General features: G+C 38.5%; 1 protein-coding gene across 9 annotated transcripts; it reads right to left on the bottom strand.

The window, feature by feature from the left end:
- Positions 1 to 824: 824 nt before the first annotated feature.
- BCLAF1 (BCL2 associated transcription factor 1) lies at positions 825 to 26,829 on the bottom strand. Of its 9 annotated transcripts, none has more exons than XM_068401099.1 (13): positions 26,724 to 26,829; positions 19,387 to 19,460; positions 17,187 to 17,310; positions 15,400 to 16,305; positions 13,238 to 13,906; positions 12,955 to 13,124; positions 10,081 to 10,186; positions 9,053 to 9,137; positions 8,156 to 8,331; positions 6,829 to 7,009; positions 3,241 to 3,387; positions 1,338 to 1,547; positions 825 to 1,197 (listed from the first exon to the last, which is right to left on the bottom strand). In XM_068401099.1, exons 3-13 carry the CDS (start codon positions 17,288 to 17,290, stop codon positions 1,192 to 1,194), a joined length of 2,760 nt encoding a protein of 919 aa, XP_068257200.1. In that variant the 5' UTR covers positions 17,291 to 17,310; positions 19,387 to 19,460; positions 26,724 to 26,829; the 3' UTR covers positions 825 to 1,191. The 9 variants fall into 9 exon arrangements, 8 of the variants coding, with proteins under 8 accessions (XP_068257200.1, XP_068257191.1, XP_068257245.1 ...); XM_068401090.1 differs by lacking the exon at positions 26,724 to 26,829 and adding an exon at positions 26,259 to 26,383; XM_068401144.1 differs by lacking the exon at positions 26,724 to 26,829 and adding an exon at positions 26,259 to 26,383 and having other exon boundaries at positions 13,238 to 13,384.

Below are 26,829 nucleotides of genomic sequence, written 5' to 3'. Positions count from 1 at the left end.
GATAAAAACTTACTCTTGCCAGATCACATACCTGAATAGGCAAGTCCACATAGAATATTAAAGAGGTAGCTTAACAAACTGGAACAAAAATTGATAAAAAAGCAGCTAGATTGATACTGCCACTGATTTCTTAACTGAAGTGTTCTGTTGATGATTAAGCTCTCAGCAGAAAGGTGAAACTATAATCGCTAGTGGCCCTGAACATGCCACTTGTACTTCATACATCACAGACAGCACATTTTTCTTGCAGTGAGTTTAAACTCTAAGGATATTAAACCTTAAAAATTGTACAAAGTTACCCTTGACAAGAGAAGCATCTTTTAATGACAAAGCAAACCACTAGGTATCCATAACACATGACTGATCTGTTCTAGACACAAGCTACAGGAATTAAGCTAGTTGTAGGTAGTTCTGCACTAACAGCAGAGATGAGGGAGGGAACTCCAGTTTTCAGATCTGTTTAAAAGTTTCTAGCAGCAGTGACTCAGAAATAGGTTTCTAAAACTCACATTCCAGAAAGGAAATAAAACACTTCAAACTCACTTGAGTATTTATATACATATGTATTTCTCAGGCTACTAAAGAAGAGTGACAATTTTGCTCTCAAAGATAAAATTCTTGCTGCATTCTCTAGCATGGTGGAGTAAAAATCCAGATTTATCACTGACACACTATGTAAATGTGATTCTTGTGAACTAACATATAATCAGCATTTTGCACAACTGTTTGTGCTTACACTATATGACTGGATAACTACCCTTAAAGACACTTCTTATAAAAAGGCAACACAGAAGTAGTAGTTTATAAAAAATGCTGCTCAAAGATTTCAGGTGTGCAGAGCTGTAAGTTTACTTCAGAATAAAACACAGACATAGGGGAGAATCAAAACTTTTAGAGTTGTACTTGACCATATATTTGGACAAAGCAGAATTACACTGCATATAACAAACAGTAAAATTTCTTAAAAGTTGTTACAAATATTTTACTTTCTACCTGTACGATCATTAACATAGTTTACTATATCAAGATATTTTTCTAAAGGCTTAAAACAAAAACAATCCCTCTAAACTACTTTCGAACAGTAAAATTTAAGTAAAACGCTTACATTCATCTGACAACAAAAAAAACATATTAAAAATGTTGTGTGGGTGGTGCAAGAGCTGCTCTTTCAGCTGTAACTTTCTTCCAGGGTTATTCCTGTGGAAAGAAAGAAAACAGTCTTGTTGTAAACTGTTAATAACCAAACTCCAAAACCTTTTAAAGTGATCCACACACACACGATTGTTTGACACACTGCAAGATAAACCATCTAATCTGCAATTCACTAAACTGTTTACCTTTTCCTCTTTGCGTCTGTCCTTTTCTTCATTATTCTCAACTGTTTCTTCTTCATCCTCCACAATCCCATCCCCTTGATACTTGTCGTGTGTCCACTTCGGACTGCTACCTGACTTCTTGAAGTTAAAACGCCCTCTGCCACGCTGGAAAGTACCACGGCCTCTTCCTCTTTTGGCCCAATAATCCACACCATCGTCTCTGTCATCATGCTACAATATGAGACAAAGACTAAGATTAGAACAACTCTTAACTGTACCCCTTAAATGTTGATACTCTATATCAAATTTATACTATAACATAGGAAAAAAACAATTAAGAGAACTTTTTAACAGTCCAGATCATAATGTATAAAACACGTTATGAAGTATATCCTTAGAAGTCATGATGCTATAACTAAAACCACAGCAATAAAATTGTTTTAAGAGACCTTATTAGCTGTGGGTCTACTCCAATGTTTTGTTACTAACTAATAGGTTATCTGTCAATTATCTTCAGTCAGAAGAAAGAATTACTTGCTAGTTTTGAGAAAAAAAAAAAACCTATGATTTTAAAGGCAGAAGCTCTAGGAATGTGCTAGGATTTTTTTTTTTTATTTCAATGCAGAGACAGAGTTCTTTATACTTATTAAGGAAAGAAAATTGAAGGCAGTTTTCAGAAACCCTGCTTCACCTGCACAATGTAGGGCAAATGAAGTTTAAACTGTTTAAATCTGACATTAACAAACAACAGTTGAGTTTCTCTGGTTAAGAAGCTTAAAGTTTGCTATCTTGCTACCAAATATAGCCTTCCATGGTTTGGTAAGTCTTCTGACAATCATTCCATGCACTGCATGAACACTACAGACAACTATTTAACATAAAAAAGGTTTATATTTAGAAGAGTGAGGTACACTTGCTTCAACATCTACTGTTTTTACTTGTGATTTGGAAAGAAATCTGAACTATTAAACACATATCACATCTATATAAAGCAGTTTATTAACAATTATATAAGAATAGCTAAATGGTGGCCTTTTTTATAATTAAAAAAGATTTTTAGATATGAGAAAAAAAGTTTACTAGCTACAGTTAGTTATTTGTTCTAGCTATCACAGAATTTCTTAATGAATAGATTATCACTTCTCTTTCTATGCTTATAGATCAGGAAATTTTATATATGTATGGGGAGATGGAAGAGAACTCCTTGTACAAACATCCAAACTGTGATTGCATTATTTCTCAGATTACCTGTTAACACATTTGTGACAAACTATAACACTATAGGAGAAGGTCTAATCTTCACTACTTAACATTTTTCAACAGTGAAACAATATCCTTAGAAGTTTGCATTGTTAAGGACATCAACTGGAACAGAGGCTACATATTCAGTATACTACACGACCTACTGGGTGGTTACATCAACCTTTCATAACCCAGGCAACAAAACTAAGGTGACTTATCTTAATGACTATCACCCTACTCAACTAAAAACAGAAGGACTGCTAATAACAGAGTCAGCCTACATACATCCACAAATACCATCAGCTTTTCCTCATCTTCCAATTCTGCAGACTTCCAGACATATCTAAGACAAAGCTCGAATGCCATACAGCCATAAATCCAGGAAAACACAGCACAGGTCTTTCTGGTTTAAAATTTGTTTTTAATAATTTTAGTCTGAGTCTGCCTTCTTCCCCACTCACTGATGTAAGTTTTGGAGACTAATTCCATATCAGGCCTCAGGTATTGCCAGCCTGCTGCGGAAAGACACAAGAGAAGCAGAACCAGGCACCACAACAACCCTGATACTCTCATGGTGATGTAGCTGAAGCCCCTGTCTCTACATGCATGCTACTTCTACACTTGTAGAAAATTTGAGAAAAAAACAAAAGCATGCATAAGACATCGAGTTCTCCACACCCACCAAGAAATATTTCTTGCTTTTTGGGGTATATTCAGGATCCCATTCCTCTTCCTTCGGTCTCTTCTGAAAAGTAGTATTTGAGTTGCTGGGACCAGTATTTGTTCCAGCAAAGACTCCTCTGGCTCTTCCTCTGCCCCTAATTCGAAACTGATTAACCAAAATGTCATTTAATCCATTTACATAAAACCACAAATAAGAGTTCAAGTTCTCAATTACTGAAAATGCTCTTTCTGTGCTTAATTACAGTGTCTGCAAGTATAACACCATTTCAAAATTCACATATTACCTTAAGTAATATATTCAAGCATTCACTTTGAAATAATAATTCTATCAAATTTAATTGAAACACATTTGAGTTCTGGGCATAAATTCACCCACAACCATCAAAAAGAAATTTCCTTTGCTGGTAAACCAGTGTGTTGCAACAAAAGGTCAGAAGAAGCTTCTAAAGCTGTTCACAGACAAAAACAAACAGAAAAACTAGACTGAAAGAGAGAGAAAACTGTCAGGGGGAAAAGAAAGGTGGTGATTTATGGAGTCAGTCATACTGGTTATGGGAAAATGATTCTAGAATACATACAAGCAATGCAGTTTTCAAATAAGTATATCCACTTTGTGTTACTCAAACATTTTCAACTGAGATTCAGAAATTTATTTTAGACCAAATTAAGTGTCAAATGAATAAATTCTTCACTCAAAAATCAACAATACGTACTGTACACAGCAGCAATGCTTGAAGAGAAAAATAAGTGTCAAATATTCTTCATAGTGCATTAATAGATTTTAAATGTTAGGCTAAAAAGTCTCACAGCATTAAAGAAAATACTTAACTCAGAATACACTAAGAAGTAATATATACAGTTCCCTCAGCATATACATTTTTAGCTTGTGGAAAACATTAAACAAGAGTTTATATCCTCCATTCAAGGGGAGGAGAAAGGTTAGGTTGGGAAGGCAGACTGCTAAACCCCGCAGTTACTACAGAACACAGTTTCCATTAACAGCCTAGTTAAAAACACAGAACTGGGTCTTCAGAGTTACTGTACAAAAATATGACTGGAAATTAATTTCATTTGTTAAAAATAAGTATGTTCCATAAACATGGACCAAAAAGATATAATTAACTAACTTGAAAGAGGACTATTATGCACACTTCGTTCCACAGAGCTCCAACATTTCTAATGCAGAATTTATCCTGGAGAGTTTTAAAACTACTCTGAAATCAAACAGACTGAAAAACTACCTGTAAAAGGCTCACAAGACCTATCCAACACACTGCAGGCAAATGGGAACAAAAAAATTCTTGGGAGAATCACTTGGAAAGTGACAGACTATCACCTGAAGAAAACTGTACAAGAGGAAATACTACATGCTTTATTTCCAATAGCTTTGAAAGCTTTACAAAATTAGGGCACAAGAAGCAGTATCACAGTGGGGGGAAAAAAAAAAAAAGGATGCAGAGGCAAAATGATGACAGGATTTTTTTAAAAAAAAAACTCAAAAAAAAAAAATCAGCATTTCCTGGTATTAGGTCCTATGATCAGGTTCCCTTTAAGAAAAGAGTCTACAGCTTTTCCCAATATTGTATTACACCCCCACTCCCCCCATCATCTTTGCCTGAAGAAATACAGGAGGTGAAATCCACTATGGTGTTATCTTTATGGGCTTACTTACTGCAAAGACCATCACAAACAATACGGAGTACATTTTCTATAGAAAGAGAAAACTCCTTTTGATCAGAATTGTTACACACAGAATTCTTTAGGAGCTCGATACTAATGACAGTGTCATTAACAGATTCTACTTATCCTTATTTGTGTGTAGCTCCTTCAAAACTATTCATGATGTTTACGTACAAGAAGCCTAGAATTAAACACTATAGTCTATCAGCAAGTGTTAGTGAAAAACCATTGCTGATTTAACGTGAAATTGACAGCTTAGCTTACATTAAAGTCTCCGCTATCCAGCAAGCTATGCTCTCCCAGTGTATTTAGGCTTCCTGCTTAGGGGAGGATTCACAACCAAAACATTTTCACTCCAAAAGCAAAGCAGTATTTACTGGAATGCAGCTACTATCAGCCCAAATTACAAAGACATTCCTACACTAGCTAGTCTGTACGTTTCACCACTGTCCAAGCTGTATCCCTAAAGAGAAGATTTGAGTCAACAGGTTGGTCTATTTAGATTCTCCTGTTCAGACACAGTTTGTTCGATAAGCCTGTGTGTGATCATGTATGTCACTAGGGAACATTAACCAGTTATTATTGCATAGTTGGAACTGGTAGTCACCAGTAATTAAATTTGTAGAAGTCTATTTAATTTCCAGCTCACATCTACTTAAATTTCATGTAAAGTAGCACCTCTTTTACAGTATGTACAAACTGGTTTTATAAAACAGCAGGGCTTCCACCAATTATGAGTTTTCTTCAACCGATTCTCTTCGAAAGGAGAGGGGGTTTTAAGCTCTACTTTTAACTCAGTGCCACTAGCTTATACAGCTAGAAATTGTGCTGGCATTGTCGTATTTGATGCCTACACCATCCAAGGGTTTACATATTTATGCCACATAGCTGTTCCTTAGTGTAATTATATAAAAAAATAACAAGAAATGATGCATTTTAGTGTTATAAATATATATACAATTCAATGTACATTTGTAACAAACAATGCCTTTTAGCATTATTTAATTACAGGCTACACGAAGGAATTATTGTGGAAGTATGAAATTACTCCTACCCATTATGTAAGTTTATTTTACGTGTTTTGTTTTGGTTTTTTTTTTTTTGTTGTGGGTTTGTGTTTGGTTTTTTTTTTTTTTAAAGTGTTCCTTATCTTTTCAAGGCCTCCTTTATAGATTCCTAGTCTTTCCTAATGCTTCTACATTTCTCAATTAAGTATCAGTAATTACATTAACATGCAATTTTTAACTTTAAAATTTTTCTGAAGGCTATAGTGGTAAATATGTCTGTCACCTTCCAAATCACAAAGCTAGAACACATCCCAAAGATAAATCAATGAGCTTTCATGCTCACTGTGGCTAGTCCAGGCCAAAGAAACACTGAAAAGTAACAAGTATACCATCTCCTCTCCTCAATACAGCTATTTCAAGGTTGGTGTATATTTTTAATTATGTGCCACTCTCTATTTAACAAGTTGCAGGCATCACACACACGGGAGGGCAAAACCAAACTGAAAATGACAGGGAAAAACAGAACCTGCAGGGAGTTGAGGTAACAGATCACAAGATTTAATCTTTACAGAACAGTAAGTTTTCAGATCCTGTTAGGAAACAGCATAACTACAAAAGAGCAAGGAATAAACAAGAAATCATTTTTTCCCACCCTTACACTAGGGTCTCTAATGGCATGCTAATACATATTCACACACCAATCAACTGCTACTGGGCAGTGCTGGGCAACAAAAAAACACTTTTCAGGTTTGGTACATCACAAAATAATTCAAGAATCACTGCTATGAAAGAAGTCCAGCCTAACATTAATCACTGCAACACTTCCTCATTTTATTTGTTATACTGTTACTACTGGCAACACGTTCATAATTCAGGGGAAGATTAAGAGAGCAACTTACAAAGGTGCCTCTTGGCCTGTTGACTCCTGCAAAACCAGAGTATTCTTTCTGTTCATGGTGGGTTTTGAACTCTTCATCTCTTTCTTTCTTGCAATCCTTTTCTTCTCGAGAACTGGATGAAGAAGATGATGGGGAGGAAGATGGGGAGGACCGAGTACGGTCTTGATCTCTTTTTTGTTTACTGAAAGATAAAAAGATACACTGTGTGCTATTTTAAAAGCATTAGATAGTCTGTAACATGCTATACTAAAAGGGGTCTCTATATTTTATGAAAAACTATCCCCCTTCTGGTTATGAAGTTACATATATGTTACATATTTCAGATGTTAAGGTAAAGTATAGTTCCACTTTCCAGCCTCCTCTTACACATTTAAATGCACTAAATGTCTATTATTGCTAGTGAGTTGGAAAGCAGCAGTCTGCAAACTGCAAATACAGTTTTTCTAGGTTTTGATGCCATGAAAAATCCAGTTACTTTTAAGATCTGCCTTTCTTCTGAGGCAGAAAAACAGAAATTGAAGGGAAGAAAACCCTCAAGGCAAAGTTTTACAGAGACTTTACATAGTTCAGTTTGCATACTGTTGAGAAGGGATGGTGTGGGCTTCCCTATGTAGATGGCTGTATGGAAGTAGCCAGTGGAAGATAACGTGGATACCAACATCAGAAAGTAAATGGGAAACAGGAAGCATAAGTAAACATTCATTGTACATCCAGTACAAAGCAGGGAAGAAAAAATTCCTACAGCAAGACTTTTAGTAGCCCCATAGTGGTACTAATTTGACCCGATTTACAAGATTTTAATATTCTATTCAAAGGAAGGTCATACCTGAAGTAACTCTTACCACTGCTACACAGTATCCACTGAGATATGCTAACATTTTTTGTTAAAAACAGCCCACTGGCTTTAGACAAAAATAAAAATTCCCCTTCTTGCCCATGTTAAAACCTAAGTATCAGTAAGATTCTCATACTCTGGGTGTTATGAGTTGAAAAAGTGCGGAATCAAGCATAACGAACCAAAGTTCTTACACAAACTGTTTATAGAACTGTACTGCATTGAAGTCCAACCTCCTGATGTAGCCTGGATAATAGGACAGATTAATTTGTCATTTTTTTTTTCAGTGTTAGCTTGCTATTCCAAAGTTTTTGTCCTCATCCACCATAAGCCGTGTAAAAGACAGATAATACATATTTGCTGTAAAACAAATAATTTTAATTGTTTAAATTTAAATGTTCCATTATACATTGAAAATTGAAAGCAATTAAGCTTACAATTACAAAGGCTAATTAGAAGCTATAAACCTATATAGGGACTTCAAATATTTACCTGTCATCTTTGTAAGATTTGTAATCCTTGTAATCTTTTGGAGTTTTCTCCTGCTTTCTTGACCCACTGGATTCCCTGGAACCCTTTGAGTCTCCTCGCTCTTTACTTCGCTCTTTTCTACGTCGGTCAATGTCATGCCGAAGATCAGCAGAATCACACCTTAATTTTTTATCTCCCTGTAAACAAAGAAATATTTTGGAACAAAATTCTGAAATAAAACATCCAGAAGAGAATCTGAAAGGCAAGCTGTGCATCAATTTTCAAAAAAAGTGACACAGAATTTACCTATTTTTCAACAAACTCTTCAGCACACAAATTGACTTTAAGTGAAGGCCCTTTACAGACAATGGCTAGATCTAAAAAAAGAAAGCTAAGAATTTCAGTTTCAAATAAGCATTCCCATCAAGCCAATGGGATATCTATTTTTTGATGCAGACAGACCATAACACATGGTTTGGGAAGATGTTTAAGCATTCATTTTCTTCTGGTGAATTGTTTAACAGACTACAAGCACCTTTGCAATTCAACTATACTACTCACTGACCACATCAGTACTCTTCCCCCACCCCCTCACCCCCTTCTATTCTTTGTTCTTGGGCACCTTGGTGCCACAAAACTGGTCAAGAAATGTCCAAGAAGAAAGGAAGGGTGTGAGAAGACTTGACCTTACGTGCCACATTATCAATATAGCAAAATCATGCTACATAAACTGGTGTCTTGGTAACATGTTTTACTCAAAGGAAAAAAAAAAATGTTCTAAACAGAATTACCACAGATACGATAAATACGAATTATTTTTGTATTTTTACACACAAACACAAAGTTGAAGATCAGATTTAAAGGGAAACACAATAAATTAAGTTTGAAATACATATAGGATGTTTAATTAGAACCTACTTTTTGACTTTCTTCTTTAAAGACTCTCTCTTCACCTGTTAAACGGGTATGCTTCCTCAGGGTACTTGGAGAAATGTCAATCCTCCTAAATGTAAAATAAAAGCAGTGTCTTGCCATATGCATATGTAACTGCTGATGGCCTCAGACATTTTTTTTTCACCAGAAAACTGAGAAACAAGACATTTTTGCAGTAGAACAAACATTTGTATGTAAAGCCTCACCATCAGAATACAGAAGACGACTAAAAATGAAAAACCTTGGTTCTGTTGTGTGAAGTATGCTGAAAATCACAAATATAAAGGAAACAGGCAGTTTGATTTTTCACATTTTAAGTACAGCTTTGAAGATACAAAAAATTTTTAATGAGTTATTTCAAAAGATCAGTATATGCATCCAGTTGAAAATCTATCCCCCCCCCCAAGAAATCATCAATACTACAATAGTTTGCTGTAAAGTCAAAAATACTTAACAGTTAAGAAAACTTATACAGTTGGATACTGAATATGGAGACAATATATCCTCACATGCAACACAAATATAGTACACTGCATCAAAAAATTATAGCACTTGATCAGAAACTACATCTGCATGCCTACCTTCTTACCTTTCAAGCTCTCAGGTTTTTCAAAAAACTGCTGTAAATTAACACACACAAAAACTAAAGCAGTATGAGATGGAACATTTCACACTGAAGAATAAAGATGCATGTACAGGGCTTCTTTTCATCTTCAAGACATATGCCCCTCAATATTTGAGCACTGCATGTGAGAAAAGTAAATATAGCCCAAATGAGATACAGAGGTAGAGAAGACATCTGCTACAAAACCACAGATGAAGCCAGACTTGGCTCAGATGAGTTCTCTTTTACAGAAGGGGGTTTTGGTGGGGGTTTTTTGGTATTTCGTATTTACACAGAAATTGACAGATTACTCTATACAGATTAGAAAAAATATTTTTGGGTTCTCAAAAGAAATATTAGCAGACATTACTTGAAGCACAAAGCATCTACATACACAGTTAACATATACCTATGTATTTCTGGGCTCTTTTGCCGGGTGCAGTGTTCTTCAGTAGCTTTTTGATATGCGGTGAACCTCTCATTTAGGGTCATTCCAGCTGACTTGAAGTATTGCTCTGTTGGTTACAATAGAAAAAACACTGTTTCATTAGTTTAATTCAACTCACAGCTATTTTACTCCTGACAGAAAGTCAAGTAGCAGGCAAAAACACAGTATTTTCAATAAATCTATCAGGACAAGCAAATGTGGTGTTTTCCCTATTTTTACACATTCGTAACCCAAACAAAGTAACAATGCACAGCATCACTGCAAGTCTACTTATAACTATGCCATGACTGTACTACATCTAATTCAACCGTCATTTACTGATTGTACTTGCTCATTTTCAATGACATTTTCCTCTAATGAAAGAGAAAAAAGCAATTCCTTAACAGTTATTTTATACTTTGTCCATAAGAGAAAATGAAGTTACTCTAAGTCATGAATACTTGCAATAACTACATTTTACTATTCATCTCATTTTTAACTTAAAATAAGAGTTAATTCAGTGAACACACTTAAGTAATGTATGCTTCAATAACTACATGAGTGACTTAACAAGTCATTTCTTAAAGGAATACAATTTCTTCATTTGAAGTTGTGATGATATACGATCCAAGACAATTAACACACCTATATGTAAATAAATTCATCTAAGCATCTGGCATCTTGGCAAACTTGACAACTTCTCTGACAAATTTTCTCTTTCCTTCAGAGACAGTTAAATCAGCAACAGCAAAACTCAGTTTTTAAACCAGCTCAACAAATGTGTTTAAATGTAATATAGAAATACATAAAGTCATGAGCTATGAAATGTTACATATGAAGCAAGCTATCTGCTTAACAGGTCAACATACATCTGTATCAACTTACCGCCCAGCATCCAGTATTTGTCTCATAACCAACCATTAAAACTTGAAACGGCCACTACAAGGGTAGTGCCTCAATCATAATTCCATCAAACACAGGAATTTGAGCTAGCAACTCTGTTTTTATGCCATTTTTGCCAGGAAGACAGAAGGTTCAACTTTGCCTGTTTGGCATCTGTATCTTTCAACAGCTATTTTACTTTTGTAACATGGATTTTGCCATTTCAAAACACATTCCAGGACCTAGTTACAATGAAAAAGAAAACATCACTGGGCATTTTCAGCTCTACATTAATAAAGAGCTGTTCAGACTGGTCGCATCACACCAATAATGAACATAACTTCACTTTGTCAAAAGAGTTACTAAACTCTGATCACAAACCACAGTAAATCTGAAACTTAAAGAGAGGTTCTGCTTTCAAAATCAACCATAACAGTACATATTCTAATACCCTGACCAGATAGGCTGTTAAGCTGTTACATTTACCAGGTATTTGTTTAACATACAAAAGTTTACAGAGAAACAGTCTATTCTGTGATCAACATGTGAGTTTCAGGATTATTTCACCTACAGCCTACATATATACCATATAAGCAAAAACTTGCAGAAGCTCTCATTGGATTGAGCCTTAAATCTCTTTACATATCAATAAAATAGATACTTCCACAACAAATATCATTATACACTAAACAGGTGTCCCAATAAGAATTTTTTTAATCTAATACTTTATCACAAAGTGCTATTGTTGACTATTACTCTCTTCAAGTAATTCAAAATGCAAGAAATTGTTCAGCCTTAGTAATCTGTATTTTGCCAACAAAATGAAACTTTTAAGGGAACCTTAGCACATACTTCTAGCATGCAAATCTTTGCAATTTTAGAAGATAAAGCATCTTAAAAAACAATGCTTACAGACAGATATGCTAAAACTGGTCACCTAATTAAGCACTTCCACATTCCCCCTTTGTACGCTGATATGGCAAAATTGTTTTCACCAGCAAATTCTTCCATATTATCTCAGTACATTAAAACAAGAAAAAGACAACAGCCCAGTGAAATAAAGTAAATGCTATGGAAAAAAATCATTTATAGAACCCTCCAGATATTCTCACTGGAATTTAAGGAATTCTCTATTTTTCCATCAGAGAACTCTGACAGGATATGTGACCTAAATGAAATACATCTAACTTTGATGGTTTGGGTTTGGTTTTTGTTGCTTTGGAGGTTTTTTGTTGCTTGGTTGGTTGAGTGGGTTTTTTGTGTGTTTATAGCAAGCAACAGCCACTACTGTTAAATCAGAAAATAATTAGTGTGTAATTCATGTAATGGAGGTTTATTTATTGACTGCCAAGTTCCTTAAGTGAAACTCATGGCTCCAGTACTACAATACTGTCAAACAGGAATAAAATGCAATATCACAGTGTATTTTAGTATCATTTAGAACACAATTTTTCTTAAATATTATTATTTTGAAACAAAAAAAAAAAAAACAACTTCTAATGAGAACCTGGAAATGAGCTCTGGGTGTTCCAAAAGGAATGCTATTGTACTTACAGTGCAAAAGACACCTGTCAACCCACACTGCACCACTTAATATAAAATTGTATGTTAGAGCCATTCAGATAAAACTAAGGAAAGACTGACCAATGTAGTATGTTTAAACTACACTGCAAAAATTCAAACTTTATATGCTACTTAAGCTCAGAAATTTATCCAGAAACACAGTATAACTGCTATTATGCTCTACATTGCTTGGTGGTTTGGTTTGTTTTTGGTTTTTTGTTTGTTTTTGTTTTTGTTTTTTTTTTTTTATAGTAGCTTCTGTGGCTATTATTTTTATATGTACCTCAAAGAGAAGAAAGTCTGACTAAATAAACATTGAAACAGGGCTGAAATGTTCCTGTAGTAGAGACAGCGAACAGGCTTAAAGGAAGATATCAGACGTGTGTTCAGTACAATAAACTGAATACATACCTTTGACATGATGAACCAAGGACACAATGTGCTGAATAAATGACTCTGATGTGCTTTTGCTGGCCTGTGGCAACTTAATGTGGTCAAAGATGGATCGGAACTCTTGCTCCTTCTTGACGGAATGGACAAGTGTGCTAGCAAGCAGTCTGTCTTTAGTCAAGGAAGCAGGTCTAAAATGCATCAACAACAAAAAAAGACACACAAAAAGAAACCACGAGTTTAAATAAAGATGAATAACATTGCAGGCAGGTGGAGAACCACACTGTAAAGTGGAATAATTTACCTATTGGAATCATCAAGAGGTACCGGTGCCATTTTGAGTTTAACTTCAGGACGATGGGAGTCACTGGCTATCATTTTGATCCTAAGTGGACTCTCCTCTCTGAAGGTGGATTTTTCTCTCGCATCCAGATTCTTGTGTAGAGGGGGACTGTAATCAAAGAGTTCTTTGAGCTTTTCAGACTTTACCTGCTCAGGTGACTGAGTTTCTTTCTTCATCAGCCTCTCAGAACTCTTGTCTTCTTCCTTGTGCTTATCTTTTGTTGCACTAGGCCTTTCCACTACATAGCCAGTCTCTTTAAGCTTATAACTTTTCTCATCTCTAAATCCATCGCTCTCTCTATTGCCCTTGATTGGTATTTTAGATTTGTATTTGGTTCCTTCCTCCTCAGCATTCCGGTGAGATGCAGTAGGAAAATTTTTACCCTGATCTGCCAGAACAGACTTTCTGAACTGTCTGTAATCCTCTGTCTCCTCTGTGTCCTCCCCTTCAGAGTCATTAAACTTTTCTTTCCCAGTCTCTTTATCAACAAAAAAATCTAAAGTTTCCTGTTCCTCCCATTCCCTTTCTCCCTCTGTCCTCCCTTTTTCTGATCCTCTCTCCTTCTGGGCCTCCTTCTCCCTGGTATTACCCCTATCAAGCAGGTATACTCTAGACTCTTCATCTGTGTACCTGTGAATAGCAAAGAAGAGACTGGTAACTCTGGATTGCATTCAATTCCAGTTCACTTGCATTCCTCTTTTGTGTCAATTCCACACCAGAAGAAGAAAATACATTCCTCTGAGCAATTCAACTTTAGCATGCAACACTTCGCACACCATTAACACTGTACCCACTGTCATTTATGTATCACTGGAGGCATGTGAAGAATACAATGCCTTTCCATAGAACACCTAAAAATTCTCTGCTTCAGTTATAAAAAAAGCTAGTGGTTTGTTCTTTCTTAATCGGTACCCAGTTTCACATTCTCTTACACCAGTCATGTCTTCCATCAAATTAAAATAAAATTTGATAATTCAGAGTGCAATTCATTTTTGTACTTCTTTCAGTGAAAAAGTTAAAGGAGTACCATAAAAAAAAAAAAAGGTGAATTATTTTCAAGATCCTGCACATTTCTAAGAAAAATCCAAAGGCTGACACAGGCTTAACGCATTCACTATATTGTGTACAAGCAGGGAACCTTTGGAAGGCAGCTCTCCTAAACACAGAAACACACTTACCAATTCATTAGTTCAGCCACTGCCTTATCTACACACTATTTTCACATAGTTCCTAATACGTTCACTAACTCCAATACTCTAACCCAGGGGAAGTAATATTTTTGATCTTCTAAGCAGTATATTTTTACATAATAAATCACTGACTAATTCACTGAATCACCGATTCATTGAAAAAACCTACAATCAAACCTATACAGCGTAGTCACAGCTTCGCTCTATAACTCATTTTATAATAAATCCACTGAAGTACAAGTCACATTAAAAGAAACAGTCTAATGTCAGTAAGATTTTTACAACTTTTAAAAGTTACTACTATATCAAAAATTTTAAGAGCAAATTTAAGAATTTTACGTTAATTGGAAAATATACATTCAACTTTAAATATATTGTCCTTCACATCAATATAATTATGTTCCAAGAATACCAAGACCTACCCTCTTTCATATGTAATGCAAGTCAAGGCATCAAAGTTGTCATATTGCACCACACAATTAGCAATGGATGCTGTTTATGTTAACAAAGAAACCACTGTACAACATCTGTATTTTTAGACTTCCAGAAGATCCGCGTTTAAACTACATGAAGCATTAAAATTTTAAAATACTTGAACAGAATTCACTATCAAACAAGCAAGTCTAATGCACTATTCCAATTAAGATTTTTCTGAAGGAGTATAAGAAAATACACCATAAAGGAAAAGCACAAACTAATTTTTTCCTCAAGGATACACATCCCTATCTCCACTAGCCAATGGCCAAGAACTTGAAGCATCTTAGGAGGAAAAGGCATATGTTTCAAGCTCAATTCCAACCAGACTAAAATTAGTAATATTTATTCCACAGTATTCCATATTGCATTTTTCCAAGGAACAGTGATGATCTCGTCAAAACTCTGTAACAAACAGCAATTTAAGAGTCAACATTAGGCTTATAAGTTAATTCTTACCTTTTCACAAACTTTCCACCTTTTGCAGTTTCCTGGTCGCCACCCTCAGGATAAAATGACCGCACTCGAGCCTCCTCACGAGGAACGCTCTGTGATGGGATTGTCGTCGCAGGGCTTCTCCTCGAAGGGACGTGATGCAATGGGCTATTCTGAGAAGGACTATAACGGCTAGAACCATTTCCAAGAGAACCAGAGCCAGACCTCTCAGGACTATGCTGAATGGAATGGGAATGTTGAGGCGTGTCCTTTGCTGAGTGGGCTGTACTAAGCAAAGGGGCATCAGAGCAAGATGAACTCTGACTAGGTGGGGTGGCAATAGAAGGACTATGGGGTGACCTTGGACTGTTATCATACGCTGAAAGGCCAGGCCAAATGTCGCCAGAAGCTGCTGATGATTTGTTAAAATCGTCAAGAGACTCTGATGGGTCATGTTCAAATGTATCTTTCTGTTCATCTTGTGATTTATTTTTCAAAGGGCTATCTTGCAAAGGAGCCCCTTCAGTTTTCTTTGCCTGCTTTTCCAGAGACGCACGTCTTTTGGAAGAGACAGGTGATTTGCTGTATGGGGATGAAGAACGAGATGAAGAGGACCTTGGGGACCTGGAAGATCTGTAAGATCGACGAGATCTGCTCCGGGACCTCTGGGAAGACACAGACCTTCGTTTTGGACTTCTGGAACGTGAACGGCCACGCCTAGGGCTTCGGGAGTGTCTTCGGTTCCAGACAGGCCTATAACCTCCACGATGGTATCTACCACCTCCTCCTTGATAATACCCTCTACCTCTTCCTCTGTAACCATAGGGACGTCTCATTCCTCTATTATTTCTGTAATCTCTGCGATAATCTCTAGAATAAACACGATCCCTGCTGCGAGATCGTGAATATGTCCTTGACCGAGACCTAGAACTAAAATTAAAAAGCAAACATTAACATTTGACAATTGGAGAATTTTTTTTTTAAAAAGTGCCTTGACACCAAATCCTAGATTTCTCAAATGCAGTCAGAATGGTAAACAAAGCAGACCAACAGTCTTAAAGTAACTTCTACAATCTATCTTTATTATTTCTGTCTCAAAGGATTATAATAAACATGTCTATACTCCTAAGCACTGCAAAACTTAGACTTCAGCATCACATGATTAAGACATTACCAGCCTCAGTGGCCTGCCCTGTCATTTTATTAGAGATTATCACCACTCTGAAGCATGGCATTCAGTTCCTCAGCCACCACAGTTCACAGCCTGGAACATGAAGTTACATGACCACCAGTTTAATATGCCAGCCTGTGGACAGCAGCTGATGAGGCCATAAACATTCAATTCAGCCACTTCTTTTATGAGAGGTAGTAAGAAAGGTCCACGAGTAAGAAAGATGAGGAAAAGGCTGGAGGCAAGTGAGGAGACAAGATATAGCAAAGCTTATCTGCTGAAGCCTTAAGTTACTCCAGATCTGAAAAGCTGCACGAGAAATACAGAACAAATCACAGGGAAAGAGACTGAACAAAGAAAATATCGTGTGAAGCGGGGGCGGAGAATCAAACAAGCCACAAATCACAAAGAACCATTAGCATTCTGAAATTATCTTGAGAGACAGGAAAAGAGAAAAACAGCCACATATTAAACAGTCAAAGTAACAGAAACTACATTCAAAGCAGAATTTACCTACTGCCTAAAATGAAGTAAGATCCCAGGCTCACTTTTGCCACAGCATCATGCAAATGAAAAATAATTTCCACACAAGAACTAATATACTAAACCAACTTTTCATGCAGTAAAACCAGCAATTTACCTGTATCTCTTTTTTCTAGAATGTGATCTGGATCTTGACCTAGAGCTGGACTGAGACCTGGACTTTGATCTTGAAGAATGGGATCTCGAGTTAGATCGACCCATGTTTCCCAGTAGATATACTCCTTCCCAAAAGGAAAAGCAGTGAGGGGGGGGGGGGGGGGGGGGAGGAAAAAGGAAGCGACTATTTAGAGTCCGTATAAATGAACAAAATTTGTATATGCTAAAATGAGAATATTAGAATGGGTATAGCATTTCCTAAACAAAAGAACTTTGAAGAGGATATGAGTACATTTATTAGTAAATCAAAAGCTCAGCAACATTTTGAAGAATTTAACATAGCTACAGTGCATGCAGTTTGCTGAAAAGATAAAATGTAACAGTAAAGGCTTCCCAGATTTAATTGCAAACTGATGCTGTAGAAAGAGAGAGGAAGCAACAGGAAAAAAAAAAAATTTCTGCAAATTAAGGCAAGAAATAATGTTAAGTCTGGACAATTACACATTTTCATATATTTTAAACAAAATTTTTGCTATTTGTGTGGTTTATAGTTTCCTTGCATTTCCAACGCACCAATCCTTCTCTGAAAGGGCTTTATAGACCCCTACAGTGTACCTTTTACAGAAGCAAAGAAAAAGCCCTGAAGTATTCTGTCCAGCAGTTGTTGGTTTGAGCCAGGGGTATTATTTCTCTTAACCACACGTACTAAAGCTAATCACTCTGATCCGATTTTCCACCAGTCAATATGCCCACCCTGCATCTTTTTAGGTTACCCTTGCTTTTTAAACTACATGTAAAATGCATGGCCAACTTGAAGATTTTAATAACTAGTTAAATAATACTGTTTGTAACAGAATTAAACATTTTTCAGCTCCAATTAAGCTATGAAAACTATAATTGATTATAAAGCAATGAGTCCTAAAAGAAAATAAACTCATAATAAACTATCACTTCTTATGTACAGTCACAATAAATATTTAGAATTAACTAGTGCTAACCATAAAAAAAATTCACACCTTTTCCTTTTCTTTTCAGATCAGTGGCTAAAAATCCCCAATTTAATTAATAAAAACTCTGACCCATTACCATTTTCTTTTGAAATTGCCCAGCTTCAAAAAAAAAAAAAGTCACATTAGATAACGTGAATATAAACTGTGGAGAAGTAACTACATTTTCAGGCCTTTGCATGATCAATATCTATAATTATCATTGTTTAATAATAATTAAAACAAAAATGGAAAACACAAACATTGAGCTTCTGTATTGCAAACAAGCATGAAAGCCTAGAATTACTGTACTGAACATCCAAGCTCAAAACAACAAGCACTTTCTGTCACAAGGTACTTTATATAATCTTTCTTGTTACCTGGGTGATATTTCAATTATGTAAGGACAAATAAACAGCATTAGAGCTTAATTTAAAGTTAACAAAATTTCACAGATTTTAGAGACATACAAGTAAACCCAAAAGAAAAAAAGCAGACCAACCTTTCCCCTATCAACTAATCCCTCCTGCCCCATATGACTTTCCCCACCACAGGAGCACAAGAGTTTGCATGGCCCCAACGAGATGTAACCTCATCTGAAACTAACCTAGTAAAAAATAATTTTAACCTAAACTAGCTTTCCATTTAACTAAGAAAAAATTATTTACCTTGGAGAACAATGTTGAATTCTTTTATTTGCTCCTTCCATTAAAAAGCAAATTTATATAACCTATACTCAGAAGATGAGCACAGTGAATTAGAAACCAATTAAACTCACAGAAAACAGCTTATAATCTCTTATGCTCATCTACTCACAGCCAACATAAATTTAGAGTTTTTAAACTGTTGTAAGACATGAAGCATACCGATTTTCCAGAAGTGATAGAAAAAACCCTCTGCTTTTTGCTATTACAAGTAATTTTCAGACCAAACTTCAGATGCACAATAAGTTTATAATACAACCCAATTTCAGCTTTAAAGGAAATCTGTTCATTTTCCCTGTATTCAACAGTAACATTTATACATTTGCATTCTATGTACAACAAGTACATATATACTGTTCTATATCTGACCTTTACAAGAGAGATGCTACTTTCAGAAAGTTTTATACATTTTAGTTTCTTATTGCAAGCATAAATTTTAAGAAAATCAATTCTCATTTTAAATGGTTGGGTTCAATCAGAACATTTAAAAATAGAATTAAGTTAATCTTACCTCAAACTGTTAGTTGGTGCCAATGAAGTAATTATTTCAAAATTCTCTGTTTGTGCTTTCAGCAATACTGATTCCTATAGAAGAGAAAAAGAGACTGTCAAAGACATGAACTTTTACTAAAGGACAGGTAATACCTTTTGATTACATGGGTTCAAACATTCATCCGTTTATCATGAAAAGACAACACATAAGAAATGGCGAATTGGACTCGGTGAAGGTGCATGTTAAGACTGGAGTGGCTCAAGAGCCAGCCACTGCCAAGGGGCAAATCCTACTCCCCTTCCATACATGGATCACTCCTCCTGCAGCCTTGCTTACAGGGCTGTGTAACACACTATCCTCACCTTCACAACAGCCCTGACACCCTTCAGGTCCTTCAGTGAGTAGGCTCTTGATACCCAGAAATCACTTCCATACGGCTAAATTATTGAACTGGCTTAATGAAAGGCCAAACAAGTGCCAGAGCTGGATTATGGCGGAAAGAACAGCATGCAGCCAGGAGGAGGGGACAAAAAGGACGGTGGTAAACTTAGACCAGTTTGAACTCTAACATGCAGCTTTGCACTTAACTGTAGCCATCTTTTTTGGGGAAAAAAAAAAAAAAAAAGGGATAAGAACTTAGGACAACAGTGAAAGCTTTATCTTTAGGTTTCTCTGCAACATTGATACAAGCATTACTCTGTTATGCTTTCTTGTTTAAAATGCATACATACTTGAGTTTACATAAATATCCAACATCTTCAAAAACAAGCTTTCACAGGTATACAGAAACAAAGCATAATAGTAATAATGAAAACAGTCTCAAAAGTACAAACTTTTCACTACCCTCAGCTTTTAATTACCTCAGAGCCTTAAGACTACGTATACATTTGTAGTCTGACGCAACATTAAGCAAACTTTCCAATTCCACTCGAGCAACTCAGAATTCTATCCCAATTCAATACAGATGGGATAGATCTCCCAGAAATTCTGCATCTCAACAATCTGTTCATTAAAGCCAAAGCCGTAAGACATCCATTGCTCCTAAATGACACTTTCACACTTGTTTACAGATGTTTTCAATGTTTTCTCCACCTAAAAGAAGAAATGTAGCACTTGTGTTCATAAACTCTGCTTTCAAAAATCCACTTACCATTCACTAGTAGTGACCAAGATATTTCCAATTTCTACAAAATATATGCTTTAATAAGATTAAGTTTTTACTTCACATCATCAGCAAGCATGAGTCTCTGTAGGAGCACAGTAGTGTATCGGACCATTTCAGATCTTGTCTAGACAAAAGGCGAGATGGTATTAGCTAGCAAAGGTCAATTAAGGCATTCAGAAGTCTAGTGCAGAAAAAGTAATACAAACTTCAGCTAAATGGTTGAAGTTCAGTATGAGATTTTAAGTCGCTATTTAAATCATCTCTACTTCTGAGTTTTAAAAACAATCTGTTGCTGTTAGCTGAAATTTAAAATCCTAATTTAGACAAGTCTTTAGATCCTAGGGATATAGAACAAGATAGTTACTTCACCTTTAAAACCTCCAGGCAGAGGACAGGATCTTAAATTACTACAGCTCAAACTCTAGCAGCCATTTCCACATTTTTCGAACCTCTTCTAGCAGCTGACAAAGGTGAGAAGCAGCCACACTTCCCCCCCTCCCCCAAACAGCCATTACACAGACCATGTACAACCCTGGATATTTGGTACCCTTCTCCCCCCCGACCCCCTTTTTTTCCTCTTTTTTTTTTTTTTTTTTAAACAAAAGTATGGATATAACATTTTAAAAGAAAAGGGTTTTGACTAGAAAACTTTAAATATTGAATAAAAAAACCTCAAGTATTTGCAGCTTTTTTTTCCATTTAATTGTAATACATAAAACCTTGACACACAAAATCCCCTTTTCCAAACAACTCTCATACTTAAGAGCAGAAGTGAAAAGACTACATAGCTGTTTTTTGAATAAAGGTTTGTCTGTGTAAATATTCTCACAATATTGTGAGAATATGCATATGCAAGAATCTAACATTTGGTTAACCTCTATTAAAGCTAATTTAGAGAGAAAAGCTGTAGATATAGAAATATGTAGGAAAACAGCTCCTTTATAACAGTAAGCTTCTACATGCTTAGCACTTTCATAGATAAAGTCCACTTTCTTCTGAAAACATCACAAATACAAAATATTGTTTCACAGCAGCAAATAAAATCACCCACTGCCTCTTCCTGTAGACTCTTGTGCTCACTGTCAGTCTGTAGTGGCTACACCATGTCACGTAAGGGCACGAGTGGTAAAGGGCAATGAAAAGGAGGTGCTAAGCATCATATGTTGCTACACATCATCATCAATCACTGAATCAAAACACTAGTCACCCCGCTCTCTCCAGCGCATGAAGCTTATCTCTGGACTAGTCTCAGAAGAGACCCAAAGTCTGCCAAAGGTGTGTATTAAGAATGTGACAAGGTATCATCACTAATATCGAGCGTTTATGAGAGAGGACCATGACTACTAGGAACATGGTCTATGCCTGAAACACCAGGGCTGTAATCCACGTGGTTTTTTGCAACTCAAGCTTCTTTTTCCCTTGCTTTCTGCCCCGAATACAGGAAAAGATATGCTTGGCTCTCAATCATTTCACTCCCGTGTTAGAAAATCTGGATATTACAGAGGAAGCTGCTGTAGCTCCACAGTAGTTTAAACCAGAGTAAGTCGGCACCACTAGTTTAAAGAAACAGTCCCACCTCTCCTATCTTTTGTTTCCTCACGTTCCTGATGATCTTCCCCCTTATGCCCGCACAAGTATTTCTGCAGTCACATAGTGAATTAAATGAGAAAATGTATAGACCACCTGGATTAGTTTCAATACAAGTGATTTTTTGATATGGTTCATGACACAGCCCCACAAACATTTGGGCCAACACAGGGAAGCTGCAATAGCAGTCAGACAGGACTGCTTCTTTTGGTAGCACTGCAATCTTAAAGCTTCCCTGAAACTAGATGGGCAAAGCCATCAGTAACAAATAACAAACTTGGAAGTTAAGCTTTTTAACAGTACTTGCAAGCAGCTTTTTAAAAAACAACAAAAACAAACACAAACACAACCCCCCACACCTAAACAACCAAACCTTAACACAGAAACCTAGATATTTTTAAAAAATGGATAGTCCACTAACCTGTCAGACACTGAGTCACATTCATGATCAAAGCAGAAGTCAAGAAAAGTTTAACAACGTAACAGCAGGATCTTTAGGTGTCTTGAATCAGTCTCAGCCAGCAAGTGTGACCATCAAGCAAAACCAAGACATACAACAGAATCAGGCCTATCCCACTGCAAGCAACACAATAGTGAGGAAGTAAATGTTGCTGTTAGCATTCATTACATTTAAAAGAAAAATTAAGGACAAAAAATTGTTTCTAGTTCCTTTTAAACATTATTTTTAAGAGTCTTTACTAAATCACTGATGGTAACAGTTTTTGCAGATTAAACAGACTGCAGATGAAACATATTTGTTAAGCCACTTTAGAAGTTCTACGCCACATGGAAGTTTTTGAAGACATTTTAGGACAGTTATCCCTACTTACACTAGCAAAACACTGCTTCCTCTTAGCTTCATTAGTTCATCTATCCTTCATTTAGAGTTATTTAGCAGTCTACATTTCTTTTGCTTAAGCATTACTTGAAAGCTGTCAGGAAGATTTAAGTCAGAATCTTGTTAAAGTAATTCACAAGCTGTTGCCAAAATGCATTTTCTTTCAGCGATTCAGGCTTCAAAAGAAGTGAGGCTTATACAACCAGGACAAAAGGGGATAGGACAGTCTTCAAGAAATCCCACAGAATTTCTAATATGCTCTCATAATACATACACTGAATTAAAGAAATCAGTCTTATTGAGACAGCAGTGTAAGGCATCTGTTCAGTGCTAGTACCTCTGCCATGCTTTCCTATCCATTCCCTACCTCCCTCCCCCCTTTTTTTTAATGTCCACAAACTTAACAGCAGCACATCACAAATAAGTATAGAATGCATTTCATTAGTGATTGTAAACGCATATCACTCAGACTATCAATGGCTAGAATCCTACAAATACTGAAATACCAGAGCAAATTTGTCCAAACTATCTTGGAATGTACAACTAAGAGCTGGGAAGCATATTTTCCCCCACATTATATTCTTGCTAGATCATATTATCTTCAGAATATCCACACAGTTACAAAGACAAAACAGACCCATGTGAGAATCACAGCATGAAAAGTCAACTGGAACAGTAAAGCATACAAAGGCCTTTTTTCCTAATCGATTCATTTCTTAATTTGCAAATATTTTATATTGTTTTCTATAAAGCCAAAAACCAGCATCCTCATAACAGTAAAATCAGCTCTGCAAAACCGTCATATGATTGGTAGCTGTTCTTTTATGTAACTACTGGCAAACAAAGGCATGTTTCTCCTCTAACTAAAAACACAGAAATCAAAGTGACTATTTCTAAGAATTTTGTCAATACACAAAAAGGAATTAGCATGCTTTTGGATACATGCTGTTTTGGATAGCCATTCTTGATATTTTTTTGTTTGTGTTATATATGCTGTGTTTTCATATGCCCTTATACAGTAGTTTCCACAATCTCTTCGCAATAAACTAAGCATGCTGCCGCAGAAAAGGCTATCTTTCCTCCCTCATTTGTTCCAAGACTGATACTCATATAGGTGCTTGGTGAGCTGCAGCAGGGAAGTTATCCAGAAGAAAAGTACTCCGGATGAAGACAAAGCTGCCTTTTCAGCCACATCACCTCCCAGATCCCATGTACCACAAGGCTGCACAGAGGCCAGTGCCAGCACAATGAACAAGACAACAATGCACTTTCTCAGAATACCTTTGGGAGAAACTCTCACACAGATAAACTGAATACAGTTGAAACCCAAAGGCTTACTTTCATCAGTAGTTTCCTTCACCTATTTCCACTACTTGTAAACAAACGCCAAATGTTCTCTGGCATCCCTCAAACCCCTACAACACAATCTCTCCTTGACAACCAGCCCAAATCTAATCCATCCAAATACCTGCACTTAGCTCCAAACAACGGCTCTCTGCCGACACTTTCTAAATTCCTTCAACCACTCCAAGTTTTTCGCATCCCCAATGGCAACAGGCCCTTCCCCATGGTACATGTGCTGTCATCTGTCTGCCCGAACCCCCTCCCCCCCCACCATTTCCCCCAAGAAAGATTCCCTCAGCCATAGCCTTCACCTGAGGAACTGCTCCTTACAGCCAGGCCCACTAAAGCCTTGCTCAAGGCCACGGAGCCAGTGCTCAGGAAGGAGGCAGTCACGCCCCAAGTACTGATCTATGTAACCCATTAAATCTCCTCCTGCCATTCAGCACAGCCTGTCACTCAATATCAAAAGGCACGAGTGGGAGGAAGTAATTCCTACCCTCCCTGCCACAAGAAGCTGCAGGCTTGGAGCACACCTCAGAGCCAGAGCCTTTACCCCTTCTTATATTCCCCACTTTTGTCTAAAGCAATGGAGAACATCAGAGAGGAGAAAGAGGAGGAAGGAGGAGAAAGACAACAGCTAGACAGCATTTTCCTGGAACCCCACACTCTTTACCTTCCCACACTGAGAACAGCTATTCTAAGGGATGTTTTTATATATTTATAATAAACCAACCATTACTCAAAGCAGTGACTACTTGCAGTATCAAAAACTCCTTTGTTTTGCATGTCCCCGGGTCCTTCTGTAGTAAAATTTAACTGCTACTCTTAAGGTAAAACTTTGATCTGAGAGATAAACAAGTGACAAGTTGTACTCACTTGATAAAAGATCATCATGACACAAAAAAGAATCTAGTTTTCATAAGAAAATTAAAGGCGAAAAGTAGGTGGTTTACAAAGCAAACTAGAAATAAAGGACATGATCCTGCAAAGGTTGTACACTACAGTATGATCAACACCGGGAATATAATAGCCCGCTTCCAGCAAGCGGCATAGAATCAACCCCAGCCCCTCACCGGCTTTTGTGGGCCCTCCTGAACAGGGCAGCTAACGTGCGGGGAGACAAGCAGGAGCAGAGTATTTAAGCGCTCGAACCGCAGTCATGCCCGAAGGGAAGTTCCTCCAACGAGCGTTAAAGGCTGACCCAGCACCGGGAAGCATCCCTCCACCCCAGCACCGTTCCCTCCTTAGAGTCACACCCGCGAGAGTAACGGGGAGATTTTATATTCCCGTAAGCAGTGCCGCATGGCGATCCCCTCGGGCCTACCTCCCACAGCGAGGGCGGAAAGGCTGCAAGTCCAGGTCGGCCGGGGCGGAGGCCCAACGGGGCAGGCCGCCCTTTCCCCGCCACCCCCCACCGCCGGCGGGCTTCCAGAAGCCGCGAACCAGCTCAAGGCAGCTCCGCGGCCGCCTCCCCCCGCCCCTCAGTCCCTACCTTCGCTCTCCGGGGCACCGTCCAGGCCCGGGGAGGAGCGACGCCGTCTCGGCCCGACTCCCGCAGCAAGCGGCGGCAACCCGCGTCAGGGCGGTGACGGCGGCCGCCCGGCCCCTCCCTGGGGGAGCGGCTGGGCCCGTCGCCCCAGGGGCTGGCGCGGCAGGCGCGGCGCGGGGGGGCGCGGAGGATAATGGCTGCGGAACGCCGAGGTCACGCGGCGGGGAAGGGCGGGACGGCGCGGCGCGCGGCTACCGCGCGGCCGCTGGGGGAGGGGAGGCGGAAGGTGCGGCCGCGTGCGGGGGGCGCGAGCGCCGCGGAGGGGCGGCGCGTGGGGAGCTGATCCCCCTCAGCCTCCCCCCCACCCCCATCTTCCCGCGCTCCCGGGGCCGGCTCGGCCGCGGCTACGCACGCCACCCTCCCGCAAAAGCCTCCCCGCGGCCCCTTCACCTCCACCCCTTCCTCACCTGGCGGGCGGAACTGCCGGCGGCCCCGTACCTTATCGCAGCTCGGCGGCCATTTCCCGTCTCGCCGGAGGAAGAGACGCGGGGCCCACAGGGAAAAAGAGAAAACCACCATAGAGAGCGGGGGGGCGGTGGCCGCCGCGGGTGCGTCACTTCCGCCCCGGGCGGGGAACGGCCCGCACCGCTCACCGCCCGCCCGCCATCTTGGTTGTGGGTAGCCGTCCGCAAGGAAGATGGCGGCCGGCGGCGCTGCCGGGCGATCGCAGCCCGGCCCCGGGCCTGTGTCCCGGGGGAGCGGCGTGGCCCTGCCTTACGTCCCCCACACCTTCTCCCACGGCCAGGGGCTCCGTGCCCCGCCGGCTGCAGGTCTTATCGCTTCCCGCACCGCCGCGACTAAAACCTGTCGCCTTTTATCCTCTCCTGCCCTGAAGAGTGATCCGAGGGATCGGGGCCCCCCGGCCTCGTTACCTGTCGGGCGGGATGCGCATCCATCCACCAGAGTTGCTTGGAAGGGGTTGTCTGTAAAGCGGAGCCCAGCCAGCGGATCACCGTCCAGCGGCATTTGCGGCCGAGG

This window comes from Nyctibius grandis, chromosome 1 (assembly GCF_013368605.1).
Source record: "Nyctibius grandis isolate bNycGra1 chromosome 1, bNycGra1.pri, whole genome shotgun sequence".
Taxonomy (NCBI): domain Eukaryota; kingdom Metazoa; phylum Chordata; class Aves; order Nyctibiiformes; family Nyctibiidae; genus Nyctibius; species Nyctibius grandis.
Note: the sequence above shows the minus strand (reverse complement) of the source record. Positions and strands in the feature narration are given on the sequence as shown.